At 48.1% G+C, this 26,937-nt stretch overlaps 1 protein-coding gene across 1 annotated transcript; it reads left to right on the plus strand.

Annotated features, from left to right (window-relative positions):
* The first annotated feature begins 1,335 nt into the window (after positions 1–1,335).
* SERPINE2 (serpin family E member 2) lies at positions 1,336–26,894 on the plus strand. The gene is made up of 8 exons (XM_029933698.1): positions 1,336–1,616; positions 4,273–4,500; positions 10,206–10,403; positions 18,281–18,479; positions 19,905–20,005; positions 21,887–21,973; positions 24,494–24,577; positions 26,142–26,894. Exons 1-8 carry the CDS (start codon positions 1,358–1,360, stop codon positions 26,177–26,179), a joined length of 1,194 nt encoding a protein of 397 aa, XP_029789558.1. The 5' UTR covers positions 1,336–1,357; the 3' UTR covers positions 26,180–26,894.
* Positions 26,895–26,937: the final 43 nt, after the last annotated feature.

Consider the following 26,937-nt stretch of genomic DNA (forward strand, 5'->3'; position numbering starts at 1 on the left):
TCCGTAAGTGGTAATCAAGGAAGAACTTGTATTTGAAACAAATCCCTGTAATTAAAGAGTATCTGTGTAAACAGTGCCATTTTCACAATTGATACATTTACCAAATGTTCTGCCCTATTGTAGATTTAAGGGTGTCACTGAAATTTGTTTTTCTTATTATTTCTAAGTGTTTGTTTATTTTGAGAGAGAGAGCAGGGAGGGGCAGAGAAAGGGAGAAAGAGAACCAAACGGGCTCTGTCTGTCAGCACAGAGCCTGATGCAGGGTCCAATCTTAAAAAACCATGAGATCATGACCTAAGCCAAGATCAAGAGTTGGACACTTAACCAACTGAGCTACCCAGGTGCCCCATAAATTTAACTGGCAATCCCTTAAGAAAGAAACGTGCTTATGGTAAAAAATAAATTAATTAATTAAATAAATAAATGAGGACATATGGTTATAAGGTAATCATAGTGACCCAAGGGATTCACTCCCTTTTTTAAACCCCCCAGTGGTTTCGTGTGACCTTAGAATGAAATCAGCAGCCGCACATACAAGGGTCTGTGGGCCGTTGGGGATCTGGAACCTTCTTCCTCCTCACGTCCCCCCTGAAATCTCTCCTGCACGGCCATGTGCTGGTGGGGGGTGGGGCATGCTTCTTTCCCATTCAGGACTCCCCTCACATGCGTTCCCACAGTGGAGGTGTCTTCCCTGACCCATCTTCTGTTGTCCCCACCTTGTCCTCCATTGGCACGCACACTGTGTTTTATCGCCATGGCCCTGATCCCTCTCTGAAGTTACTTTACCGCTTCCTGGTTTATTTTCTGTCTCCCCTCTAGAAAGTGAATTCCAGAAAGGCAGGGGGTCTTGCCCATCTGTTTATAATTGTTTGCCCAGCACTTCATAAAAGGGCCTGGCAGACACCAGTTTTTGGCAAGTATTGCTTCAGTTGAATGAAGGGCGGTTGTGAGATTGAATTGTGCCTGGCACATAGCTGGGAACCTCCCAGACGGAGGCTCCCTTCCTCTACCCTCCCCCAAACTACAGCCCCCGCTGATTCAATCTACACCGTTTCATTTCAGGTAAGTTAAGGCACTCAGTTATACTCAGTACAGTAAACCCTACCTGGTTGACTATAAAGTAGCCCCAAATCATGAGAGACTCTTGAATACTGAAAACAAACTTAGGGCTGAAGAGGGAGGGGAGAGGGGCGGGGGGGGGTGGTCACGGAGAGGGGAAGAGATCTGGGTGTTATATGGAAACCAACTTGGCAATAAACTATTAAAAAAAAATAAAGTTCCCCCCTCCCAAAAGTATTCACATGGGAATTCTCATATTGTTTTGATCTTTTTCAGGTTGTCCTTGCCGGAAGGAACCATGAATTGGCATTTTCCCTTCTTCCTCGTGGCCATAGTGACGTTGCCCTCTGTGTGCTCCCAGTTCAACCCCCTGTCTCTGGAGGAACTAGGCTCCGACACAGGCATCCAGGTGTTCAACCAGATTATCAAATCCCGGCCTCATGACAACGTGGTCGTGTCCCCCCACGGGATCGCGTCTGTCCTGGGGATGCTTCAGCTGGGAGCCGACGGCAGGACTAAGAAGCAGCTCACCACGGTGATGAGATACGGCGTGAATGGTGCGTGCGCTCGGGCTGTGGCTGGTGGGGCCGCGAGAGCGCCCAGAGGGGTCCCATTCTGGGACTCAGGGCTGTCCCCTCTAAAGGACAGATACTACAGTGCTAGAAGTTAGGAGAGCTGGATTCTGGTCTCTTCTCTAGCCCTGGGGCTTTGGGTCAGTCCTTTGATCTCTCCGTGCCCCAGTTTACTCATCTCTAAAAAGGAAGCCTCCTACCCAACCTCCGTGGTGCATCGGGCAAAAAAAAAAAAATAGCATCAGGGTTGTGAGCTGGGGGAGTGGGTGGGTGTGGTTCAGGGGGGCCTCACAGGGATGGGGTGTCTTAACTGTGCTGGTGAGCACATGACTCTAAGGGAGTGAGAGCAGTGCAGACACACACACACACACACACACACACACGTGCATGGAATGTAAAACACGTGCTATGTGCGTGAGCTCCATGCACTGTGCCCACGGCAGTTTCCAGGGCATCTCATACTCCTGCTGCTGGGGGAAACTGATTGAAAGGCACACAGGACCACCCTGTCTATTGTTTGGCAACTTCCCACAAATCTATCATCATTTCAAAACAAAAAAACCCGAGACAAAAATTTTTAAGTAAAGCCCAATGGAAAAGGTTTGGATTGTTGTGAACTACCCGCATCAGCGTGAGCGTTTCTGTCCCCCCAGTACTGTGGCCTTGTTGCTCCAGTTCACATTTCCTTCCCCAGAGCTGGCTGTCCACCTGCCTCTTGGGCAGGTGCCATGTGTGAGGGAGGAGACTGGGCTCCGGAGCCCTTCTTCAGCACTACTGGGTGCCGTGACCTTGAGCAAGTCACTTTGCATGTGAAAGTCATCCTTACACTTTGGAGAACACAGGAGTGTCCCTTTCCCTGTTCTTCCACTCCGGTTAGCCATCATGTCCCAGGACTCTTGACTGCATCGACACCTTCGGCGGGGAAAGGAAGACAAGTGGGGGTTGGGGGTCAGGTCAAGCGCTTCGTGCCTCCTTCTGTGCCCCCGTTGGCTGGGGCGTGCGGCACAGCCTCCAAGCCGCCAGCACCCAGTGCCGGACCCGGACCCTGTGCTGTGCTGACGTGGCCTTGGGTTTTGCGGGAGGCTTCCGTCCCATCACCTGTCGGAGGCGTGGCAGGGCTCAGTAGGCTCAATACCTGGAGCGCCCCAAGTTCTGCCTCTCAGGGCGATTTATAGCTGCACCGCACACCCCAGCCAACGAGGGGCACAGAGTCACTGCTTGTGTTTCTGGCCGTCAGTCACCGGTGCCCTCCAGACCAACCCTCCCCCCCCCCCGGGCCAGGCAGCCCCCTTCCAAAGGCAGCAGCTGGAGCTTTGCTGTTCAGTTCAGGTTAATGCTGAGCCGCATTCGTCTTAAGCAGTATTTCTCAAGTTGCGGACGCTGCTGCCTGCCGGTGTCTTCCTCCCCCACCCTCTCCGTCTCCCAAGTGGCTAGTGGTCAGGCATGCGGTAGAACCTGATTTGTGACCAGACAGGCCTCGTTCGGGCTCAGCCCTGGAGATCTGAGGTGAGCCATGCTCTCACCGAGGATAGAGGCAGGACAGTTTGGGGCCGTGGAGCAAGATCGACACCAGTCTTTTCCGGGCCGGAGGTCGGGGTGTGTGTAGGAGGCGGTGTGGCCGGAAGGGACGGGCTCTGGGACTTGGCCTTTGCTTCTCCCTTCCTGACAAAGGAGGCCTGCCGGCTCCGCCTGGCCTGCCCCGCAGAACCGTGTGCAGGGGTGGGGTCGTGAGAGGCCACATGATGGGCCGGCGGGGTTGCCTCCTTGCACACCATGGCACACTCCCCCTGCCTTCATTTAAGGGATTTGGAGAAGACACCCTCTGGGCGTGTGACGTGTCAGCTCTCCAGGGGACTGCCCCTGTGGCTCTGCGGGCTGTTTTAAGACTATGTCATTTTGACAGGACCCCAAGCAAGGAACCCAGGGACCTGTAACTCGCGCTCACTCCTTAGCTCTCACATCTCATCCTTATAATTTATCTGCCTCTTTCCCACGTCCTGAAACCAAATGGAGCATGTACGAATGGCTCGTGTAAAATAAAGCCTACATTGCCATAAAATTAATCCCTTTGCTTTTTGAGCTTTGTATCAACTAAAAATCACACTCTTCTTGGATGGTGGCACAGGACAATTTTTATGGTCTTTCTAATGCTTCTTTTATTCATTTTTTTTTTCCAAAATAGAAAAATGAAGTAGCATTGTAAAATCTTTGGCAGGAAAGGAAATAGCACCTAAAGACCATTAAGAAAGAAAAAGAGGATGAATTAGTAACATTCCTTGGATTTGTTCCCCCATGGTGACGTGAGGGAGACCTTGCCAGTCTCCTGTCGACCTGGCATCAGGAAAGTCTCCCCTGAGGACCAGGTGCACGTGGGGAAGGTGTTGAGATGCCGCAAATAGACTGTTTTGATGGGAAACCACCACTGATGTTTAAGAACTTTTAATAACTTTACCCTCCTTCCCCTTTTCTTAACACAAGGCCGCTGAGAAAGCAAGAGACTTCATCTCTTGCTGCTAAGACTTATCTTGTTTATCCCATCTTGGTTGCCATGCCAAGAAAGAGATCTTAAAAAACAAACAAAAAAAATAGCTTGTCTGAATTCTTGTGGAAATACGGCTGCATCTTCTCGCTTCCCCTCCAGGAGTCGGTAAGGTGTTAAAGAAGATCAACAAGGCCATCGTCTCCAAGAAGAATAAAGACATCGTGACAGTGGCCAACGCAGTGTTCGTGAAGAATGGCTCCAAGATGGAAGGGCCTTTCATTACGAGGAACAAGGACGTGTTTCAGTGTGAAGTCCAGAATGTGGACTTCGAGGATCCAGCCTCTGCCTGTGACTCCATCAACGTGTGGGTTAGAAACGAGACCCGGGGTGAGTGGCCTCAGTCCCCTGGAAACGCCTGTGTGCCGCCTCACATGTTGTGAATGAGAGCGCCTGTTGGACTCTGAGATTCTAACGGGCGGCCGTAGGTCCCATGGTCCTCCCATTGGGAAATGCCTGCACCCAACCTGCTGGTCTTTCTGTCCTCTTAGGAGGCTCCCCAACTCAGTCTCCCTTCCTTCCCCTTTCTTGCTGCCACGACTCCCGGCCATGCTCTGGGGTCTTCCTCCCTGTGGCACAGGCAGCAGAGCAGCTGCCGGCCCCACTACTCCCCTGTCCTTCCTGCATCTCCTCCCCTCACCCCCCTGCAAGGCCTTGCCCACAGGCCCTTGCCTGTTCTGAAAGTTCAGTCACTCAGTCCTTCTCACTTTCATATCTGTTGTTCCCTTTGCCTGGAACACCCCTCTCCTCCACCTATGAGATTGGTCTCTGCCATTGCTTCCCTTGCCTCTGGCTGCCGTCACCTCCAGGAGGTAGGTGCCCCCTCTTCACTGACGCCTGGCATACAATTCTGCATTTTCTAAGCCCCTTATTATAGCACTTTTCCACACTGTATAATGATTGCCTGTTTGCATGCGTTTCTCCTCTCATTAGGCTGAGAAAATGTCTAACGTGGGTGTTTTAAACCTGTTAATTTGTAAACTGGAGGTCTAGGTGGGAATGTTCTGGAGTAGAGATGGGGCCAGAACAATGGGAATTCAGGCTGCAGGTATAGATTGGGGAGCCTGATTTTCATAGGAGGGAGAGTTGAGGTCACAGAGGAGAAGCAGAGAGGTCTTGGCAGACCCAACGGACTCCATTGTGGCCCAGACACAGAACTTGAGGAAACTCCAGCTTCTTGGGTCCTACTTCTCAAAGTGTGGTTCCTAGGGTGCCTGAGGCAGAATTACCCAGGGCATTTGTTTAGAATGCAGATCACTGGACCCCGACCTCCTGTATGAGAACCTCTGAGAGAGGGGCCTAGCTTTCTGCACAAAAACGGAAGTTCCTCCAGTCTGCGCCCAACCCCCACCACCAGACGAGTGTACGTGGATGTCTGAGAGCTTGGGATAGACCAGTGAAGGGACGAGCCAGGCATGCCCCAGAGGGTGGAGAAGCCAGACTTGGATTTGGTAAATCCACAGCACCCCTTCTCTCAGTAGGCTCCTGGACAGTGTAATCTGGGCCTCTTCCTGAAACCGCAAAAAATGATCAGGAGACCTGCAAATGTAAAGGGGTTAGTGGTTCCTTCTGGGCCCAGAGGCCCAAGAACAGTGGCAGGAAGTTGCTGGCGCTCAGAGCTAGATGGCTGGATGACCGTAGCCTGCGCGTGCCCCCTGCCAGCCTTCTTCTGTACCAATGGGCTGGTAATAGGAAGTCCCATTAGTGTGCCACTTGACCGTGTTCAAGCCACTTGGACACACATTGACTCAGTTGCTTGCTGCCTCTGGGGAGGGGAGCATGGTGAGCCCCAGCAGTGCTTTTTCGACCTGGCAGACCTTTTGGTAAAAAGATTTTGACGATTCGCCTCACTATCCTGCAGTGACTTCCATAGCTCGCATAACCTATGCGGAAGTACACAACACTTCTAAAAATTAATACAATGCCCAGCTGTAACACAAGGAAGAACAAAACTAATTTATGCATGTAGTTCAGCAGGGAACCCCTTGGGTACAAGTACACCCGGGTATGTAACAGAAAAGCAGTCATATTCTGAGAATAATCGTGAATGGACAGCCACGAAAACAGGCAGACGGGTGTGCCGTACCGGTTGCCTTCCTTGTTTCTTGGAAGCCAGTTTTTTCCTAAAACGATGCAGCACTCTTGGTAAATTTCAGAACACGAGAACAGCTCCCCCTTGATTAGCACGGCAGTCACGTACCTGGACAATTCGGCATATGTTACAAATGTGCCGCAAAACAGGTAACTTTGTGATTATGGGGGAAGAAGAGTGAGGTTCTGGGCCCAGATGATGATGAGCCAGCTTCCTGCCAGTGTGAATATCCAAGGGGGCGTCGGAAAGCTGTTCAGGAAGCACGACACACACTTTAGCGTGTGGGACTGTTTTGAACATTGCAGGGCACGTAATGTCTCGGGCCACCTGCCAGTCCACTGGAAACTCTCCTACAAATTTCCATACGGCCCCTGGGGTGATCTGCCTCGCTGGGAGCCACTCACCTACCTGGGAGAGCCCAGGACTCTGGCGATTGAACAGTCCCTGTGCAGAAGACTGCCTGGCCTATCCCCTAGAGGTGACCATCCCCATCCGGTGCAGAGTGAGAGTGCCAGACCGGATGTGATGTGGTGCTGGCCCCGCCCTCCTCTCCAACCTCAGCTTCTCCTCCGCATGCTCTGTGCTCCGGCGTGCACACTTCCTCCCCGCCCCTGCCCCCAACTCACCGTGCTTCCCCCTGTTCCGCCTGCCCTAGTCATCCGGGCACCTGGGATAGTGTTCTCCGCGCCTGCCCCTTGTTAATGTCAGTCAGTCTCCATCCTGTCACGTGCATGGCATAATAGTTCAAGGCAAGGCACCAAGTTTGAATGTCAGTGCTGCCACTTCCTAGCTGTGCTACCTTGGGCAAGTTACTTTACCTCCCTGTGCCTCAGAGACCTACCTCTGTAAAATGGAGATATGCCAGCGATACCTACTAAAATAGTTGCATCAACATTAAGGTTTCTGTGGGGATGTAAATGACACACATAAAGCATTTAGCAAGGTGCCTTGTACTCAACAAGTGTTCGACAAGTGTCACTTGTTTCAGTGGCTGTGACGTGGTAAGACTTCTTCAAGGGACCCGTCCCTAACCTCGCTGCCCAGATCTGGTCCCCCTCTCATTTGGCCTCACTTCGACCTCGAGGTATTTCTTCGTATTGCATACACTTTCTGAGCTATTCATGCCAGCCTCCACCTCTCTCTCCCCCATAGCTTTTTGAAGGCGGGGTCCAGTTTTGCTTGTTTTCGTACCTAGAAGAGCACTTGGCCCCGGGAGGGGTGGGGGGAGAGGCGCATCGCTGGACGGGCAGGTAGGTGGGTGGCTGTGCGGCCGCGTAGGTGCGTACATGTGTACCGTATGCGGTTAGCAATCGCGGGTCCCTCGTGTGCCTCCTGCTAACCATGCGTTCCTTACCTTTTTATCATTTCTTGCTATTTCTTCATGCCTCCCCCTTCGCCGTATGGTATCTTAGTCCTCTACGTGGCAATCGAGGCTTTATTTACAATGAGATTTCTTTAGACACTTATTGAGCATGGTGTGTTTTTTTAAAATAAAATGTATTTATTATTTAGAGAGAGACCATGTGCAATTGGGAGAGGGGCAGAGAGAGAGGGATAGAGAGGGAATCCCAAGCAGGCCCTGTACTGTCAGCACAGAGCCTGATGTCGGGCCTGAGCCCACAAACCATGAGATCATGACCTGAGCCGAAGTCTGACGCTCCACTGACTGAGCCCCCCAGGTGCCCTGAGCTAGGCTTGACCTTTAAAAAGAGAATGACGGGGTCCTGGCACTGGTGCAGTTTATGGTCCAGCTCGGGGAGGGAGACACGTTTGGCGGGGACAGGATACCTCAGGCATGGCAGCACGAGTGTTGAGTGTTGAGCTTTATGGGAACTCATGAGAGAGGAGGGTGGGAGTATGTTTATCAGAGGTAGAGAGGGAGCTATGTCTTAAAGGCACATGGGGGTGGGCTGGGTGATGTTCCCAGCAGAGGCAAGACACAACCTTCACTGTCGGGAGTCCTAAGGTGCTTGTTGTGGCTGGAACCCAGAGGTCTAACTTCTATCCCACAGGACCAGGCTGTCCTCACATAGAATAGTGGCCCTTTATGGTCTGTGTATTTTCCTTCAGGCCCTGGCTTAGCGTTGGTGCCCACTTGTGTACGAAAGGAGTCACCAGGAAACTCTTACAGAGCGCCCTGGGGTCCGGGAAGCCTCGGGGTGTGCACCTTTACCATGACTGATCTAAACATTTGTTTATTGCGCCTCCAAATCTTCTTGAACATCACCTAAAAGGACTTGAAACTCTCGGGGTGCCCAGGTGGCTCAGTCGATTAAACGTCCAAGTTCGGCTCAGGTCGTGATCTCATGGCTCGTGAGTTTGAGCCCTGCACAGAGCCTGCTTCAGATCCTCTGTCTCCCTCACTCTCTGCCGCTCCGCTGCTCGCTCGCTCTTTCTCTCTCTCTCTTCTCTCCCTCTCAATAAATAAATAAATAAATAAATGAACTTAAAGCTTTCTCTACTGAATTAGACATTCTTGCTTCTTCAGAAACAATTGATTTTACTCTCAGCATTTAAAGAATTATAACTGGCATTTATATCATGGCACTACGTATTTCTTAAATACTCCAGGGCCAAAAGCTCCAGTGAATTAGTAAACTAATTTTTAACCGCTTCAGGTATTAGTGATCCCTCGTAAACACACAGCTGAATCTTCAGAGACAGAGCACAGGGATGGACCGTTAATGAAAACCTAAGCCTTCAAGCGCAGATAGTAAGCAATCGAGAAGGAGCCTCAGAATGTTCTGAAACTAGAACAGTTGTCTGTTCCTTCACTCCCAACACAATTAAGACAGACGGTCTTCTATATTTTGTGGAGTGAATTCTCCTTCCGACCTGGGAGGCCTTCTAGAACACATGCTATTTCTTTTTATCTCTATGATATTACACCTGACTCAGTCCCTATCTCATAAATGTAGACACTGGTTTTTAGATCTAGCCCCCCCTTTTTTTTAACATTTTAATTCATGTTTAAGAGAGTGTGAGCAGGGGAGGGGCAGAGAGAGAGGGAGAGAATTCCAAGCAGGCTCCAGTGCTGTCAGTGCAGAGCCCAACATGGGGCTCGAACTCACGAACCGTGAGATCATGACTTGAGCTAAAGTCAGACGCTTAACCAACCTAGCCACCCAGGCACCTCTCAAGCCCTTCTTTAGGGAGCTGTGAGGCCTTGTGGCACCAGGGATTTCAGATGCCCAAAATTTCTAAAACTTTCAGAGAAACTCAGCGTTTACCCTCAATAAGATTGCAAAGGTCGGAAGGCCTGTTTTTGTTTTTGTTTTTTAACCAGCATTAAATCCGCCCAGTGGTTCAAACAACTGCGTGCCTTGTGCCATCAAAAACCCTCCTTAGCAGTCATTCATGTCCACTATTAGCAAATATAGAGAAGTCCATCATTCATCAATCATTTAGGTGATTAAATTTTCTAAAACATGGGGTTTGTAGGGAATTAGCTAGAAAATAATTTCTTAATGAAAAGTCTGGTAACCTCCAAGTAAAGGATATTTAAAGTCTTTATGGATTCTCTTGATTTTAGCTTTAATTGTTCAGCTTTCATTTTTAATGAGAAAAACATAAGAAAGCACAAAAGAGTACTGTAAATAGTTCCTTTTTAAAGTCTTTTCAAAATTCCTTTGGGGGCACCTGAGTGGCTCAGTCGGTTGAGTGTCTGACTTCAGCTCAGGTCATGATCTCACAGTTCGTGGGTTCGAGCCCCGCATCGGGCTCTGTGCTGACAGCTCAGAGCCTGGAGCCTGTCTTCTGATTCTGTGCCTCCCTCTCTCTCTGTCCCTCCCCTGCTCATACTGTGTCTCTCTCAAAAAAAAAAAAAATCCTTTGATTTTTCCCTGCCCGTGATCCCACACTGCCCGTGACCCCGCACTGCCCTTGGCCCTCACATGCGCTGCCGACGCTGAGTTGTCCCCTTGCTCCTTCTGTGACCTCCCAGGTATGATCGACAGTCTGCTCTCCCCGAACCTCATCGACGGTGTGCTCACCAGACTGGTCCTGGTCAACGCCGTGTATTTTAAGGGTCTGTGGAAATCTCGGTTCCAGCCTGAGAACACAAAGAAACGTACGTTCGTGGCGGCCGACGGGAAGTCCTATCAAGTGCCCATGCTGGCCCAGCTCTCCGTGTTCCGCTGCGGTGAGTGTCTGCTCGGGGAGGGCTTTCCCGTAGTCCAGGAGCAGGTCTGACTTGTACTCTTTTTAAACAGCAGGAGAGAGGAGGGCAGGACTTTTTGAAAGTTCACAGTGAAGTTTTGTATTATTTACAAAGGTTACGTATTAATATATAACATACCGGCTTTTAGGTTGAACATTCAGAGGACAGCTCATAAAACATGGAATATGAACAGGCATCAAGCATATGAAAATATTATCAAGTCATCACACTCTTACATTACCAAATTAAAAATAAATTTAGAAATTAAATTTCTTTTCCAGTTACCAGATGAGCAAATATTACAAAGATTGACAAGGCCCGGTGGTAGCTCTGGCACGTGCCCTGGTCACTGTGGGCACAGAGATGTGGGACGGGGGACCTCCGAGGAGCCCATGTTGCACGGATCCCAGGCCAAGCCACATGTACTCTGAAGATGACCTCACCTTAGCAAATAAATAGAAGCCAGATATGTACATACAGCGGAACATATGTGATAAATAGATTTACATATTAGTGGAAAGATGGTACAGTACATGGTTGATTTCAGAAAACACATTCTAGTACAACAGACGCTGATTCATCACATGTACGTAAAATACTTCCTATATATTCATCCATCGGTAGAGAAATGTCTTTGGAGGATGTTCAGTGTGAACAGTGGTAGTGTGTCAAATGATTGTTTTTCTGTATTTGAATTTGAAAAAAATTGAAACAAGCCTGTATCATTTTTAAAACTTTTTTTAATGTTTGAGAGAGAGAGAGACAGAGCATGAGTGGGGGAAGTGGGGAGAGACAGAGAGAGAGAGAGGGAGACACAGAATCCGAAGCAGGCTGCAGGCTCCGACCTGTCAGCAAAGAGCCCGATATGGGGCTTGAACTCACAAACCGTGAGACCATGACCTGAGCCGAAGTCGGATGCTCAACTGACTGAGCCCTCCATGTGCCCCAAGCCTGTATCAATTTTATCATCAAGAAAATAATGACCGATCCCTGCTGTCATTACCACAGCACTGATGAATGAAGTCTGGTGATTATTTATTAATTTATTAACCAGGATTAAATTAAACTAATCTTTTCCTCCATAACTCGGCCTTTATGTCTCCTGTACCCGAACATGAGGGTCCCAGGTATCACCTTTGCATACGCTCGCTTCAAGCACTGCTCAGTGTTTTGCCAGCTGCATCATTCTCAAAATTAAGGAATGACTTAGGTGAAGAATGCAATAAATAAAGTCACTTTCCTTCTTATCATTCAGTCAGCTTCTAGGTAATATTTTGTCATTCACCCAAATGTTTCTCTTTTTTAAAGATAATGTGTATTTGAAAGCCCTCCAGAAAGATAACATGCTCAGCAACTGAGAATAATAAAAAGCTCTTTTTGCCCACAAGTCAGTCCCTCCTTCCTGTCGGCAGACCCTTCCCTCCCCATCTTGTGTTGCCAGAAGACGTCATCAGAACGCGGGCGTAGCCGCCAACTCCTCTCTGCACCAAAGCCATTTTCTTTTAGGTCAATCTTTATACACAGTCTCTGTTCTAATAAAACAAAACTGAAGGCGAGACTGAGTGGCTCAGTCGGTTAAACGTCTGACTCTTGGTTTCTGCTTAGGTCGTGATCTCACATTTTGTGTGATCGAGCTCCTCATTGGGCTCTGCGTTGATGATGTGGGGTCTGCTTGGGATTCTCTCTCTCTCAAAATAAACTTAAAAAGAATTAAAAGTGAAGGGCGTCAATTACTGTCTGTTTCCATTGCTGGAAAAGAAATGTTAGTAGTTACAGGTTAAAACAGAAGGATCCTATAGACATTCCTATGAAATGTTAGTGTGTTTGTGTTTGCAGGAATGTAACGTGTTTTCTTGAGGATACAGCAGGTCCCTAGAGAGGGAGTTGCACATCCGCGTAGGTTTTCCAGTAAGGACTGACTTGTCTCAGAGCACGTGTATGCCCGTTACGGAAAGTAACACGTAAATGTACTCTTCCTGTCAAAGAGTGGAATGCCGTGGAGCCACAGGGAGCTGGCTGTCTCCCCTCCACCTTCCCTGACTCAGGCCCTACTTCTCCACCCTCTGTCCTGAGCCCCCGCAGGCGGCAGCATCGGTGGGCTCCCTCACCTCCCATCCATTTGGCTGTGGGGTGAGTGCACCGGTGAGAGGACGAAGGGCATTGACTTCCCGGCCCTCCCTGCCTTCACCGGGGCTGCCACATCCCCTCGAGAATGTCTGGACTCCCGTCAGCAGGCATGCTCAGGAGCACCTTCTCTCTGGGTCACCGTGCTTCTCTCGCCCCCTCCCTCCCAGCCTATGGCTGGCAATGGTGCCCCACGGTTTGTAGCGCAAGGTGCTCTCCTCAGGTGGTTTCTCTGCACTCTGCCCATGCTTTAGAAGCGCTCCTGTGACCCAGCCTGGGTCCATCCCCTTCCTGTCGGACCCTTCCTGACCTGCACTGAATTCGGAACATAAAGTGGGAATTTCTTCCTCACACCTAACCCTAGAAATGGCTGCCATCCTTCTTGCCCTCCCTGCTGTGCCGAAGATGGGCCTTGTGTGGAGGCACCTGGGATTGGAGCCTGGCTCCCTTCCCGGGCCCTGCCACCCAGCACAATGGGGGGTCCTGTGCTCCCTGGTTTCCCTCTTGGGCCAGCACGGCAGCGTTTTGCAGTAAGACAGGCAGATTTGTCTTGTGGCATCTGAAAGCACAGCAGGCATTTATACGTTCTCATGACCGCAGACCACTTAGCTGGCCACCCACTCTCCACCTGTCAGCAGCCTGGCCAGTGCTGCCAGCCAGGTGGAGACAGGCCACCAGTGAGCTCAGAGGCCGCCCAGCCCGATCACTCACACGACCTCTGCAGCCGCCTGTCCCGTGTGTGCCGGGCCTCGCCGCGCCGCCTCGGTCACTTTGTGGAAACATTGCCATTCCACCCCTCTGTCTTCCTGACCTTGCCCCTGACAGGATGCCACCAAGATCTCCAAGAAGATTCACTCAGTGACTCACGGAGAGAGGGTGGGAAGTAGGAGGGGAAAACCCTTCTGACTATGTCCCGTAAAGTCCAAGCACGTTGAGGATAGAACTTCTTCTAATTAAAGAAAAAAAAAAAGGACCTTGACATTTTTTTTAAAAGAAGTATATTTCATCCTCATTGCAAAATCTACAAATAAAACATAACGAGGCAGAAACTAAACATTCTCCTATAAGCCCATTTACCAGCGTAAAAAACCCTATTAAGTGGTAGGTATATTATTTGAGACCTTTTCAGTGGATCTACAAAATGCGTCCAGGAAACTTTTTTTTGCATATGGAGGATGGCCTTGTAGGTTCTGTTCTGTAATCTGCTTCATATAGTAGACAATAGATCATGGAAAACTATGTAAATGCATGTGGATTTACTGGATCCTTTTATCAGCTGCAGAATATTCCACGGCATAAATGCACTATAACACCCTATGGGTCGCCATTTACTTTTTTCCTATAACAAACACTTCATTGAGCATTCTTATACCCAAGTCTTTAGGAACGGAGTCATAATTTATAAATAGAACTTCCTTGAATAGGAATTGCTGAGTCAAGAGCTCTTACACATTTTTTACTTTATGATTATGAATTTGAAAAAACCACAAAGAATTCCAAATATATACATATATGTGTGTGTGTATATATATATATATAGAGAGAGAGAGAGTACATTTCCAGTTTCCAACTCCTACCTACCTATCCAGATTACCTCTCTGGTTTGGTTGTCTATTAAGCGTTAGTTCCATAGATGAAATATATTACTGCCCTCCTCCATCTAGTTCTCTCGCCATGGTCCTCAGCTCCACAAATGGCAGCACCTGTCTTCACCTAGTTGTGTAAACCACACCTTCTCTCCCTCCCAACTCTTCCCAAACCCCCTTTGCATTTCAGCTAGGGTCTGGACCACTACATACAATGGGTCAGTTTTTTTGTTTTCAAATGTACATTTCAGTTTCTACTGAAGTATAACTGGAACAGCTCCTCAGTCACTCAGGAAATCCATAAAGCTACTTGTAGTAGAAAATAACCTGAGGGATTTTCACCTATGAAGTTTTCCTGATGTTCAGTATTTAAAATCTTCTCCCTGGCTTTCGAGGCTGAGAAGAGTTCTTAACATTTTAGTGAGCCTCGTTAACTTCCTCCTTTGTAGGATTTAAAGAAGGGATCAGAGTACTTTAGAGACCTTCCCAGAAAATCTAGATCATCCCCCACAGTGCCACTTACAGGAAATTCTCCATCTTCTCCACGTTTCTAACACTTGGTTCTTTGCCTGTTACTTCTCATTAAAGGATTTGTTGATCCCTATTCATGCAAGATTAAAGACTTCCCTTCTAATCTATTTCCTCCTTTTTAGAAGGAATGAACCTGCTCCATTTGCATTTTTATATACTCTCCTATCATCCCCATTATAGAACACTCAGCCTACTTCCTGGATGTTAAAGAAAGGAGAGCCTGGGCAGGACGTTATAACAAAAAGGTATCTGGGACAGTGACAGCCTCCCTGCTCTGACGGAAGGCTCCCAAACACCCCTTGCTTGATTCGCTCTGCCCTGGAGCTGTGTCCTCTGCAGCAGGTGTGTCTCTTGGTGGACTGATGCTGTGTTTCGACTCTTTGAGCAGTGACCAAATGCTCAAGAAGTATTTTACAAAGCCGCTTCCATCAACAGATGCAAGTTTTTACAAGGGCAAGGCTCTGTGCTGAGCACTGTGCTGCACCTATTGTCTCATTTAATTTTCCCAGCAACTCTGTGAGCCAGGCACTGTTATCCCATTTTACAGATAAAGACACTAAGACTCGGAGTTAAGCAATTTGCCCAAGTCCCAGAGCTCATGTCCTCAGAGGCAGGATCTGAACCCAGGTCCTAGAACTCCAGATCTTGTGCATTTAACCTCAGCCCTTGTCCTCTGTGGGACGATGCTGAGAAAGCAGTCTCTTACGGATCAGGTGGAAGGAGAGGTGTATTCTTTTTGTCCCCTGGCTCCTCATGCCCCCGAGCAAAGATCAGAACGGAGGAGGTATGTATGGGGGCGTCTGAGCCACCGTTAGCCATCAGTGCCTGTGATCAGAAGCAGAAGTGGGGCCAGGGAGAAGCGAGTCATCAGACAGATGTGCGTACTGGGCGCCAAGTGGCTCGTGGTCATTCACGTTACTGATCGGTGAGTGATGTGTTCGGCGGAGACTGGATTCCGTGGTGAGGGAAGAAGCTGTCTCCCGACTCAACAGCACCCGAGCTCATCATTTTTTCATTATCCCTGACCCCGCTGCTTCTAAGAGCAGTGACCGCATCTGGCAGTGGTTAACGGCCACCCCAGGTCCTCATTTCACCGCTTCCCAAATCGTGGAGTTTCTCAAACCGCTTGGCCAGAGTCAGGGCCTCCTCTTGTCTTTGAAGATTAAAGGGCTCATTAGGAAGTGCTGTGTTTCTCGACTCTCCCACTGATATTCCAGTTTCTGCCAAGACCATCTTATTACGCAAGGGAAAAGGAAAGTGAAAGAGTCCCGTCTTTGATACTCAGGCAGCTCCGAGATGGAACCGGGCTTGAGGGACAGTCCCCACGTGTCCCAGCCGGCCAGGCCGCACAAGGCTGCTGAGCAGCCCGAGGGCAGATGGATCGGGGTGGGGACGGATCCACTGAGCGCCCCAGGAGTTGCCCACAGCTTCCTTCCTGAAGGAGAAACTCAAATGTCATCCTGTCATGTCATATATTCTAATAGCTTTGCTATTCCTTATCATATTTTATAGCTAAAAGTGTTCGTTATGTAACAAAGAGCAAGCAAGTGGGCTGTCTCCTTCCCTCCCTACCTCCACCCGTAGAGAACCGGCTTCCTGAAGTTCCCTGTGTCACATGCGGTGACTAGCAGAGGTTGTCCCCAAAGAGAAGACAAGTGAAAATCATGAGACAAGCTCACTTCCTTTCTTTTTCTTAAACACATTGTCCTTCTAGGTCGTTGAGAGAAGGGGGAGCAGGTGGAGAAGGCCAGCGTTCAGCAGGCACCCACCGCAGGCCAGGTCCTGTCAAGCGCCCTACATGTTTTTTCTCATTGGACCGTCACAGCGACCCTGTGGGGTACATACTTTTATTATCCCTGATATCTCCATTCTCCATACTAAGAGGCACATAGGAGTTAAGTGCTGCACCAAGCTCACCACGTTCGTAAAAAGGTTCACAGTGTGTAATAAAATATTTGTGAGATCTGCCAGAAATCTAGAAATGTTGACTTTCCATTTGCCTAGTTACTTAAAAAAATTTTTTTAATGTTATTTATTTTTGAGAGACAGAGCATGAGAAGGAGAGAGGCAGAGAGAGAGGGAGACACAGAATCCAAAGCAGGTTCCAGGCTCCAGGCTGTCAGTGCAGAGCCTGACGTGAGGCTTGAACCCACAAACTGTGAGATCATGACCTGAGCCGAAGTTGGAAGCTAAAAGGACTGAGCCACCCAGGCACCCCCACCTAGTTAATTTCTATGACTGTCATCACATGCCTAATGGAAAGGTTCCCTGGGACCCTAAGGCATGCTCCATGGAAGACTCCTTCCTGGGGAGTCAGTAGCCTCTCGACCTTGGACCCCTGAGCTAGGTTTTGAGCTGGCACCCGTCCTGAGTGCACTTTCTTTTCAAAACCTTTTTTTTTAAGTTTGTTTATTTTGAGAGAGACCATGCGAGCAGGACAGGAGCAGAGAGAGAATCCCAAGCAGGCTCTCAGCTAACAGCACAGAGCCCACCCGATACAGGGCTTGAACTCCGGAACTGTGGGATCATGAACTGAGCTGGTCAGATGCTAAACCGACTGAGTCACCCAGCTGCCCTATGAATGCGCTTTCATCGGTTCCAGCCAATCCATGCACAGTTGTGCTGCTCACTTGCTGAATGTTTTGAATATTTTACATGGGATAAGAGGGCTCTAGGATCAAATTAGCTCAGGAAACCTGGGGAAAGCCAAACAGCTTTCTTTCCTTCAGAATGACTCGGAAACTTTACAGAACTGGTGTATATTTTGGACCTGCATGAAGAATCAGTTCAGTGCTCCCTACACTTGCTGAGGTGTAGACTCGTTTGTCTACCGAGCATCCTGCAGGATATGCGTTCTTTAGAACGAGATTTTGAGAAGTGCTGGTCTAAATTGGTCTCGGGTTTTTATTTGTAAGTACAAATACCACAAGGTATCTAAAAGCCATAAGGATGGTTACCAGAATGCGTAAAGAGAGAGTAGGGTGTTGGGTTAGTGAAGTACGAAGGTCATTGTTGGCATTAGGCATACTGAGTCCGAATCCTTGGGCTCTGCTGCTTAGCCCACGTGTCCCTTGACAAGTTACTTAATTTCTCTAATTGCACCCTCCCCCGGGTGTAAAACAGGACCGCGTGTACCACCTTGGGGCACACTGTAGATTGTCAATGTGTTGGGGTGGTTGGGGTGGCTACACAATGGAGCCGTTCATCTCTTTCTCCTTTCCCTTCACATGCTCACGCAGCTCAGCCAAAAGAACCATCCTCGGGCAGCTCAAACTCATTCCTTTATTCACATGATAGGGGTCAGCTTCTTGCAAAGCACTGTATTCTGAGTGCCTCATGATCTAGTTAAATTCTACTCAACCGAATTAATGTTATTTTGGTGACGCCCCAAGGCATTCTGTTGAGACATGTCTAAACTGAAGAAAGAGAATTCTTCACCAGGGGAAAGAAGAAAGAATGGTCCTTGTCTTTGTCTAAGGAAACTATATTTGGAGAAAGAGAAGTCTCCAAACCGCATCGCTCTCTTCCCTCTGAAGCTTCCCATGTGATCAGCACACACTCACGCCCCTTGTAGAAGTCATCAAGGATGAACACTGAACCTACCTCTGATTCCCTTAGGGTCGACCAGCACCCCCAACGATTTGTGGTACAACTTCATTGAACTGCCCTACCACGGGGAGAGCATCAGCATGCTGATCGTGCTGCCCACCGAGAGCTCCACCCCCCTGGCGGCCATCATCCCTCACATCAGCACCAAGACCATAGACAGCTGGATGAGCACCATGGTGCCCAAGAGGGTGCAGGTCATCTTGCCCAAGTAAGTCGTCCCTCTTCCCCATGGGAAAATAACGGGAGTGCTCGATCCCGATCCCTGGTAGCGATTGTGTCAGATGGCAGGCAACGTGAGGCTAAGAAATGGCACATCGCAAAGCCTGATTGATTTCTTCACAGAAATTGCTGGGCGAGAATACAAGGCTCTGCTTTTGTAGACGCTTCCCCTCGCCCCCTCCCCCATCCCTGTGCCTCTCACACGGCAGGGCCATGATAATGGGGAAGAAAAGGAGGCAGCCTGACCTCTGACCTCAAGCTCCTTATGCCATTCTGAGGGCCTTTAACATACTTAATTTTGTCCAAAAGACTGAAAAACACATGTATCATGCTAGTAGTGCTTCGATGAGGAGTTTTATTTTAGCCTTCTTAAGTTTTAGCTTGGAAGTCTCTGAAGACCAAGGTCCGAAGGCTAGGTGCTAAGGAAATATTGTGAAACCATTCAGGCAGAATTCTTATATGGGTACCTATGGTAGTTTTTTTTTCTTATGACACCCTAAAAGTGTAATATTGGTGGAACTTGAACTGTTATGACTTGAAAACCAAGGGGAAAGTTATTGCAGATTCTGCCCGAATCCTGAATTTCTGTCAGGTCAGAGAGTGCTTTACCCAGGCCGGTGAGAAGAGGCAGGGAATGTCCCCTGTCTGTGATTGGGTGGCCAGTGTCCAGGGCTTTAAACCACCCAAGTCTCGGGGTGGTAAACTACCTTCCAGTTCAACACGCTTCTGCTTCCCCAGTTACTGAGTTAAGTAATTAGAGGAGCCCATTCATAATAAATGTTAGTAATCCTCCCAGGAGTGTGTGTGTGTGTGTGTGTGTGTGTGTGTGTGTGTGTGTGTGAAATGAGCCTTCATGTAGGCAGTGCTTGATATAAATAAATAAGATGGTGGGTATACATTACAGAATGCATAATAGGTAAAGCACAGTGATAATGATTAATCATCAGTAGAACCCATCTGCTCCCCTACTCTTACTGCTCTTCCACCAGATGGGATACAACCTGGTAAAACATCCTCTGATGATAGGTTTAATAACTGACATATATACATTCGTATGGCTCTATGGCCAGATGGATCACAGGCATCCAAGAAACCCATGTTACACCCATATGCCTATTCCTAATGTTTGTTCCAATTTCAACAGTAAAATGCTTTCAAAATCCCAGCAAGAATGAGCAGGAATGTGTCTCCTCTCTTTTGACCATCCCCAATCCCAGTAAGGAATGTGGTTCTTACAGCAGCCATGATGGTGGCTCTTTGGTTGACAATGGGGAAAGGTGTAGATACGCTGGTGGGTATTATCTGGTGGGAATAATACTTAAGGAGGAACCACTTTGTCAACACGGCACGGATAATATCATCTCACATCATTTATGCTGTAACCATGTCCCCCTGTTTTCCTCTTTCCTGCTAGGTTCACAGCGGTAGCGCAAACAGATCTGAAGGAGCCACTGAAAGTTCTCGGCATCACCGAGATGTTTGATCCGTCAAAAGCCAATTTTTCAAAAATAACAAGTATGTTTGATTTAAAACTTCCTCTTAAACTTGAAGACTGTTACAGACTGGGTCTCTGACTGTTACAGAAGGTCAAAATTTGGAGTGTGTTGCCCCAAAACTCTGCAGGATTTAATGTGATTTATCACCAAGTTGTGCTGTTCATCCTCAGTCACTTACATCCGCATAAATCATTCATCTGCATGTTTCATGTGTGCATTTCAGGGGAAGCCCAAGTGACTTCATGTGAAGTGAAGAAGTACTTCATGTATTGTCTTTATCACTTAAACAGTTAGCTCTTAATTAGTCTGTCTTTTTCAAATGCACACTGTTGCCTGGTGTTTGAAAAATCCAGGTTTTTGAACTCTCAGATACTTGCTTCCATCAGACAATAACAAGCATGCACTATATCCAACTATGTACCTTGGCATATAATGCCCATTAACCCAAAATGCTGTAAATTCACAGGGGTCTGAGTAGAACCTTTCTTTCCCCGAGCATCCAGGACACAGCAGGCATTCTGTTACTTCATTTGCCAATATACACACCTTCTCCTAGAGTTCGATTCAATAGTTGGTTCTTGGTTTTCTTAATTCGGAGCACAGCAGCCTCCTTCCAAAGAAAAGTCATGACTTAAACATTATTTGTACCCCTTTCATGTTCTTCGCCTCGACAAGCTCATTATTGACCTCGATGGCCTGCAGGCGGGCACCTGTGCACCCAGACTAGGGCTCCGCACAGTGTCCGGGAGGGTGGGGGCCGGGGGCGTGCAGCTGCAGTGCTGTTTTGATGCTCTTTCATCCTCGGGTAACCAGACTCTCGTCCCCAGTCCAGCGGCAGGAGCCTCCCTGGGAGTTTGTGGAAGGGCCCAGTCTTAAGCGTCACCCAGACCTCCTGATCAGAATCATTTCAACAGGATCCCTCCGCCCCTTGAAATTAGCAGTGTTTCAACCTGCGTTTTCTCCTTCAGCGTTCTTTACGGTGGTCTGTACACTACGCGGTGGCCACGGGGAGTTTGCAGGTGCTCAGAAGGAGGACAGGTGCCTGAAATTCTCCTGAGCTGTGACGTTTAACGTGCGGGTGATGTGCGCCCTGCAGACGCCCCTCTTGTCCCACGTTGGTCATAGCAGAGCCCAGCGTCCGTCCAGACAATTGAAAACCAAGTGACACAGAAAGCACTTTTTCCTTTTGCCTCCGGACTCGTGTCCCACCAAAGCTAGCAAGACCTTTGATTCATGTTCTCCTCAAATGCTGTGGCCAGGGGGTATCGCTGGAGCGGTAAGGATCTGCTAAGAAGGAAAGGGAATTCTAGAAGGTTCTAGAGGCACAGTTACAGTTCTGAGTCTGGTTCCAAACCCTTCTTACCCACCACACCCTTCTCATCAATGTGGCCACAAGATGAGAGGCTTTTGCTGTGAAGAGCCAGCACTTAACTCTGCCACTAACCAGCGATATGACTTGAGGACAGATTTCTTAACACTCTGGGCTTCAGTTTCCCCATCTGTAAATGTCCTCTGAACTCTCTGGATCTAACATTCTGTAACTTAAAAAATATTGTTGCCTTGTTTCTTCTGGAAAACTGGACTTCCTTTTTAAAGTTCTGCCCTTTTTATAATTTTACACAATCTGTGGCGATCAGAGTTGAGTTGACAGAGGCACTGCCACATTCAGGGTGGGTGAGTCCCTCCTCCGCAGGGATCTCCCAGTTCGCTCGGCAGAGACTGAAACTCACTGCAGGTGGATAGTCACCCCCCAGCCTCCAGTCACCAGAACGGACGAGGTCGCTTCTCCTGACACCTTCCAAGAACTGGAATTTGCCATGGATTTGAAGTCCCTTCCCCAGCCAAATGGATGGCCTGCATAGCAAATAAATGCTGTTTTTGTTTCATTTTCCGGAAACAGGGTCAGAAAACCTTCACGTTTCTCAAATCTTGCAAAAAGCAAAAATCGAAGTCAGCGAAGACGGAACGAAAGCATCAGCAGCAACAAGTAAGAACTGGGTCGTGGGCCAGGGCCGGCGGGGGTGGAGGGAGGGAGCCCGCCGCGGCTCACCTGTGGGTGTAGCGAATGTGGAGCAAGGGCCTGTTTTCAGCCCGGCACCGTGGGTTGCCCACCCCGCCAGGTGACGGCGGTGAATTTAGACAAATTCAGGACCTGCACCCTCAGAGCTCAGAGTCTGTCTCGTTAAGGAAAAGCCCTTGGTTGTGAGAAAGCCCTCGAAGACAAGAGTCAGCAGGCCTTGTCTGTAAAGAGCTAGTTGTGTGCATTTTCTGCCTTGTGGGCAGCACGGACTCCGCCACTGCCTCTCGGCGCTGCTGTGGCGGTGTGAGAGCAGCACAGATGATTCAAGTCCACGGCCACGGCTGTGTCCCAGTAAAGCGCTGTTTATAAAGGCCGGGTGTGACTCCGCAGACTTGGCCCAGGACCACGGTTTGCTGACTCCTGCTCCTGTGAAGGTTCAAGCACATGCTGGTTTCTTCTTGGCAGAGAAACCCAATCATCATATTGAAACATAAAATAACAGCCACTCCCAATAGGGAACAGGCAGTCAGGTCCGTGTGGGACAAAGTGACGAGTTAGCAAGCCGCCACTGCATTATCAGGAGGGCTTTGATAATTAGAACATCCACATCTGCTTTCTCCTCATGCTTTCTATAATGAAGGAGGAAATAGAACCATCTTAGGTTGGTTTTTGTACCCCCTAATTATCCAGCTGAGATGGGGTAAATAGATCTAGCCAAACTCCGTGAACTCATAAAGTGAATATCCTCGCTGTGCCTGTAACTGGGTCACATATTTCTGGTCACTAGAAGGTACTATTTATGCTCTGAATAGATATTTTACTGCCTTTCAAGAATAAATGCTTAATTTGTAATTCTTTCAAATAGCATTAAAAACAAAGCCCTCGAATAAGAGTACTTAGAATTTTAAGATGCCTTTTGTCTCTTGTAGGTGATTGTGAGAGCTGAACATTGCCAGTTATTGGCCAATTTCACCAATTAGTGTAACTATCAGGACTGGCTATGTTCATTTCCTATGCAAAATGTGAATATGGGGCCCTTACAGAAAACGTATTAAAAATTTCAAGACAGCAGCGGCAGAGCCCTGAACTGAGTAAGAGGTTCTCGTGAGGGTGACTGCCCGGTCACACGCCCAGGAGGCCAGCCCTTCTGGGTCAGTCAACAGGGCGACTCTAGCAAGGGGCACTTAAGCAGCAGATGTTTATGTCTGACAGTTCTGGAGGCTGAAAGCCCAAGGTCAAGGGCCGCTTTCTCCCTGTGTCCTCACGTGGCCTTCTGTCTTGCACGCACATCCTCCTGTCTCCCTGTCTTCTTTATAAGGACACCAGTGCTTATAAGGACGCCCCGCCTTCATGACTTCATTTAGACTTCAATGCCTTGGGAGTTAGGGCTCCAACATATGGATTTTGCAGGGGTACAGTTCAGTCCAGAAAGACCTGTTAACCATTAACTGTTTTTCAGTCACCCTGGGTTGGGCAATTTTCCCCAATGTAACTGTAGATGTTTCCTTTGTGACATGAAGCCCAAGCCATTAGTGCTTTGTGGGGTCTGAGGAAGAGAACTGGACCATTGTGGAAAGAGCAGTGCAGGATGGCCAGCTCCTGCTCTCCCGCAAGGCCTGGAGACCAGCTTATTAAACTGAGGCCACAGGGCCCCTGGGCAGCTCAGTGAGTTAAACATCTGACTCTAGAGTTCAGCTCAGGTCATGATCTCACGGTCCATGAGCTCAAGCCCCGCATCAGACTCTGTTCTGACAATGCAGAGCCTGCTTGGGATTCTTTCTCACCCTCCCTCTGTCCCTCCCCTGTCCACGGTGTGCTCTCTCTCTCTTTCTCAAAATAAATAAATAAGCATTAAAAAAAAAAAACCCCAAAAACTGAAGCCACCGTGGGTAAGTTCAGCAGACTTAAGATGTCTGGGACTCTGGGCTTAAAGAAGTTGGCTGTCTAAGTCCAGCGTCTACACCAGACGGGGTGAACAACAACACGAGGTATCAGGTCCCGGATGCGTGAGAGGTCTCCATTACCATGTGATGGAGACCTCCTGAAGGAAACGTCACAGACAAACAGCGGAAAACTAAGCTGGGCCTTGACATACAGAAGGGATTTGGCTGAGCTAAAAGGACCAGCGGCCTTCATCAGCAAGGCAGATGGCGTGAATACAGAACAGCTCATGATAGCAGTGAATACGCATTAGGTGTTAAGTGGCAAACACTGCTCTAAGAGCTTATAATAGGTTTTATGCCACTTAATCCCCATAAAAAGCCTATGGAGTAAGTATATTTATTAAGGAAGATGGTAGTTGTGTAGACTGAATGGGACACCCAAGTGTAAAAGCCCAGGGCCATGGTAGGTGTCCCGTAAGTGGTGACCACTGGGCCTGTTCTACCCTGGCCAGCGCAAGGGATGGGAATTGTGTGTCCCCTACCAGGCAGCTGCCTTGCCAGCCTCACGCTGGGTGTGTAACACATTTTCTCTCTCTTCCTGTAGCCGCGATTCTAATTGCAAGGTCGTCACCTCCCTGGTTTATAGTAGACAGACCTTTTCTATTTTTCATCCGACATAATCCCACAGGTAAGTGATTCTTCTGTTGCTCGCTGGCTGTTAGCATTCAGAAAGGTTCACGGGGCCATAGTGAAATCCAGCCTTGCTGCTCTAATTCCCCCCCCTTGTCTCGCGTCAACAATTGCAAACACTGAACAATAGGACCGCCCACCTTGAAGAGAGAAGAAAATCAAGGCTGTGTTTCCAGAGTGTGATGGAATCTAGTAAAGGCTGGTTTTAAGTTGGTTGGTTTGATTTTAGCATTCAGCTCTGCAGCCCTTTGGAGGATTTCTGATATCTATTGATATTTTTTAATCCACATTTTCGTAAGTGCAGTAGTTAAATTTTGTAAGAAACCACACTTCAACCTCTGTGAGCCCTCTCTATTGTTATGGCCTGAGGATTGTTAATTCGATAGATCTTGGCTTTATAAGTCATACGTCCAGAGTCGGCTCTGTGCTTTAGCTTTTATCTTTAAACTGTGGGTAACTGGGGCATCTGGGTGGCTCAGTCCGTTAAGCATCCAACTTCGGCTCAGGTCATGATCTCACAGTCTATGAATGCTAGCCCCGCGTCGGGATCTGTGCTGTCAGCTCAGAGCCTGGAGCCTACTTTGGAATCTGTGTCTCCCTCTCTCTCTGCTCCTCCCCCACTCGTGCTCTGTCTCTCTCTGTCTCAAAAATGAATAAACATTAAAAAAAAATTTAAACTATGGGTAACAATAGTGCTTACCTCTTAGTACAATTATGAATATTAAGTGGCTCAGCCAGTTAAGCGTCTGACTCTCAATTTCTGCTCAGGTCATGGTCTTACAGTTCCTGAGTTAGAGCCGCACGTTGGTCTCTACCTGGCTCTGTGTGGAGCTTACGTGGAATTCTCTCTTTCCCTCGTTCTGTGCCCCTCCCCCACTCATGCTTTCTCTCTCTCTCTCTGTCAAGCTTTAAAAACAAAAGACTAAGGAAGATTATCTTTGTGGAGAGGTTGGCTTCATGTTCAGAGTAGAAACAAGTACATTTTGGCATTTATTCGTTTATTAATCAAGAACAAGATAGTTCCTTATCCCTGCATCTCATTGCATCTTTAATGTCCTAATTAGTGTGCTCCTGAGCCAAAGTCCAGTACGTGGCTATTGAACTTCTAGTTAATTAAAATGAAATATCATTCAGGGGCACCTGGGTGGCTCAGCCAGCTGGCCATCCAACTTTAGCTCAGGTCGTGATCTCCCGTTCATGGGTCTGAGCCCCACATCGGGCTCCATGCCGACAGCTCAGAGCCTAGAGCCTGCTTCGGATTCTGTGTCTCCCTCCCTCTCTGCCCCTCCCCTGCTCATGCTCTGTCTCAAAAATGAATAAACAATAATAAAAGAAAAAGAAACATAGTTTAAAATTCAACTTCTCAGACCAGCCATATTTCAAGGGCTCAATAGCCACGTGTGGCTAGTGGCTTCCATATTGGACAGTGAAGCTGTAGACCATTCCCATCACTACAGAAAGTTCTGTTGGACAGCCCTGGGGACTGTCCCTTATTTTACACGCCTTCTGTCTTACGTTACGATTTTCATAGAGTTATGCTCTGTTTCCTCTTAATTTTCCAGGTGCTGTCTTATTCATGGGACAGATAAACAAACCCTGAAGAGTATGTGAGGAATCCGTGCCGAAGCAAAGACTACTTTGTGACGAAGAAGACCGCTTTCCTCTGTCTCTCATAGTTCTGTTAAATATTTTTGTACATTATTTCCTTTCTCAAAACTAGTTCTTAGGAACAGAGACTCGATATTTGTCCTGGGACATATGTCAAAGGGGAAAAGGGGCAGGACGGCTGGAACACTGTACTGACACATGAATAGAAAGGCTTCAAAAGGTCTAAAAAACGCTTTAAACTACTGAACAGGTACCTAGGCTAACCCTCCCGAGTAGTTACTGTCCGGTTCAGGAGTTTTGTTTTGTCTTGTTCTGTTTACACGTGTGGCATCTCAGAAGAAATGTAATCAGTGTGATGGGGGGCGGGGGGGAACCTACAATACATTTTGTGGTGGCTTTTACTTTTTTATGAAGAAATATATATTATCGGCCTTTTAAATTCTTTCCTTTTGGTCCCATCCAAAGTCTTGATAGTAAGCCTTATTTTGGGGGTAGAAATAGTGAAATCTCTAGCCTCTTTGTGTGTTTCTGTTGTTGTTGTTGTTTTAGAGAATGCATGTATTCACTAAAGTAAAGTTTAAAAAACTAATGTCTTGCTAGACAAGGTTTGCTCTCGTGCCGTGTGCCCGTCACTACTGGTCTGTACTCTCTGGATTCGCATTTTTGTATTTTGTACAAAGTAAAATAAAGTGTTATGAGTAGTAAAAAAAAAACAAAAACAAAAAAAATGCTTCTCTGTTATTGAAAGTA

The sequence above is a fragment of the Suricata suricatta genome, chromosome 3 (assembly GCF_006229205.1).
Source record: "Suricata suricatta isolate VVHF042 chromosome 3, meerkat_22Aug2017_6uvM2_HiC, whole genome shotgun sequence".
Taxonomy (NCBI): Eukaryota; Metazoa; Chordata; class Mammalia; order Carnivora; family Herpestidae; genus Suricata; species Suricata suricatta.

Excerpts from the sequence above, each read along its gene's own strand:
- SERPINE2 (XM_029933698.1), top strand. The coding sequence starts at position 1,358 with ATGAATTGGCATTTTCCCTTCTTCCTCGTGGCCATAGTGACGTTGCCC. Across the intron at positions 1,617-4,272 it reads GATGAGATACGGCGTGAATG|GAGTCGGTAAGGTGTTAAAG; the intron begins GTGCGTGCGCTC and ends CTTCCCCTCCAG. Across the intron at positions 4,501-10,205 it reads GGTTAGAAACGAGACCCGGG|GTATGATCGACAGTCTGCTC; the intron begins GTGAGTGGCCTC and ends GTGACCTCCCAG.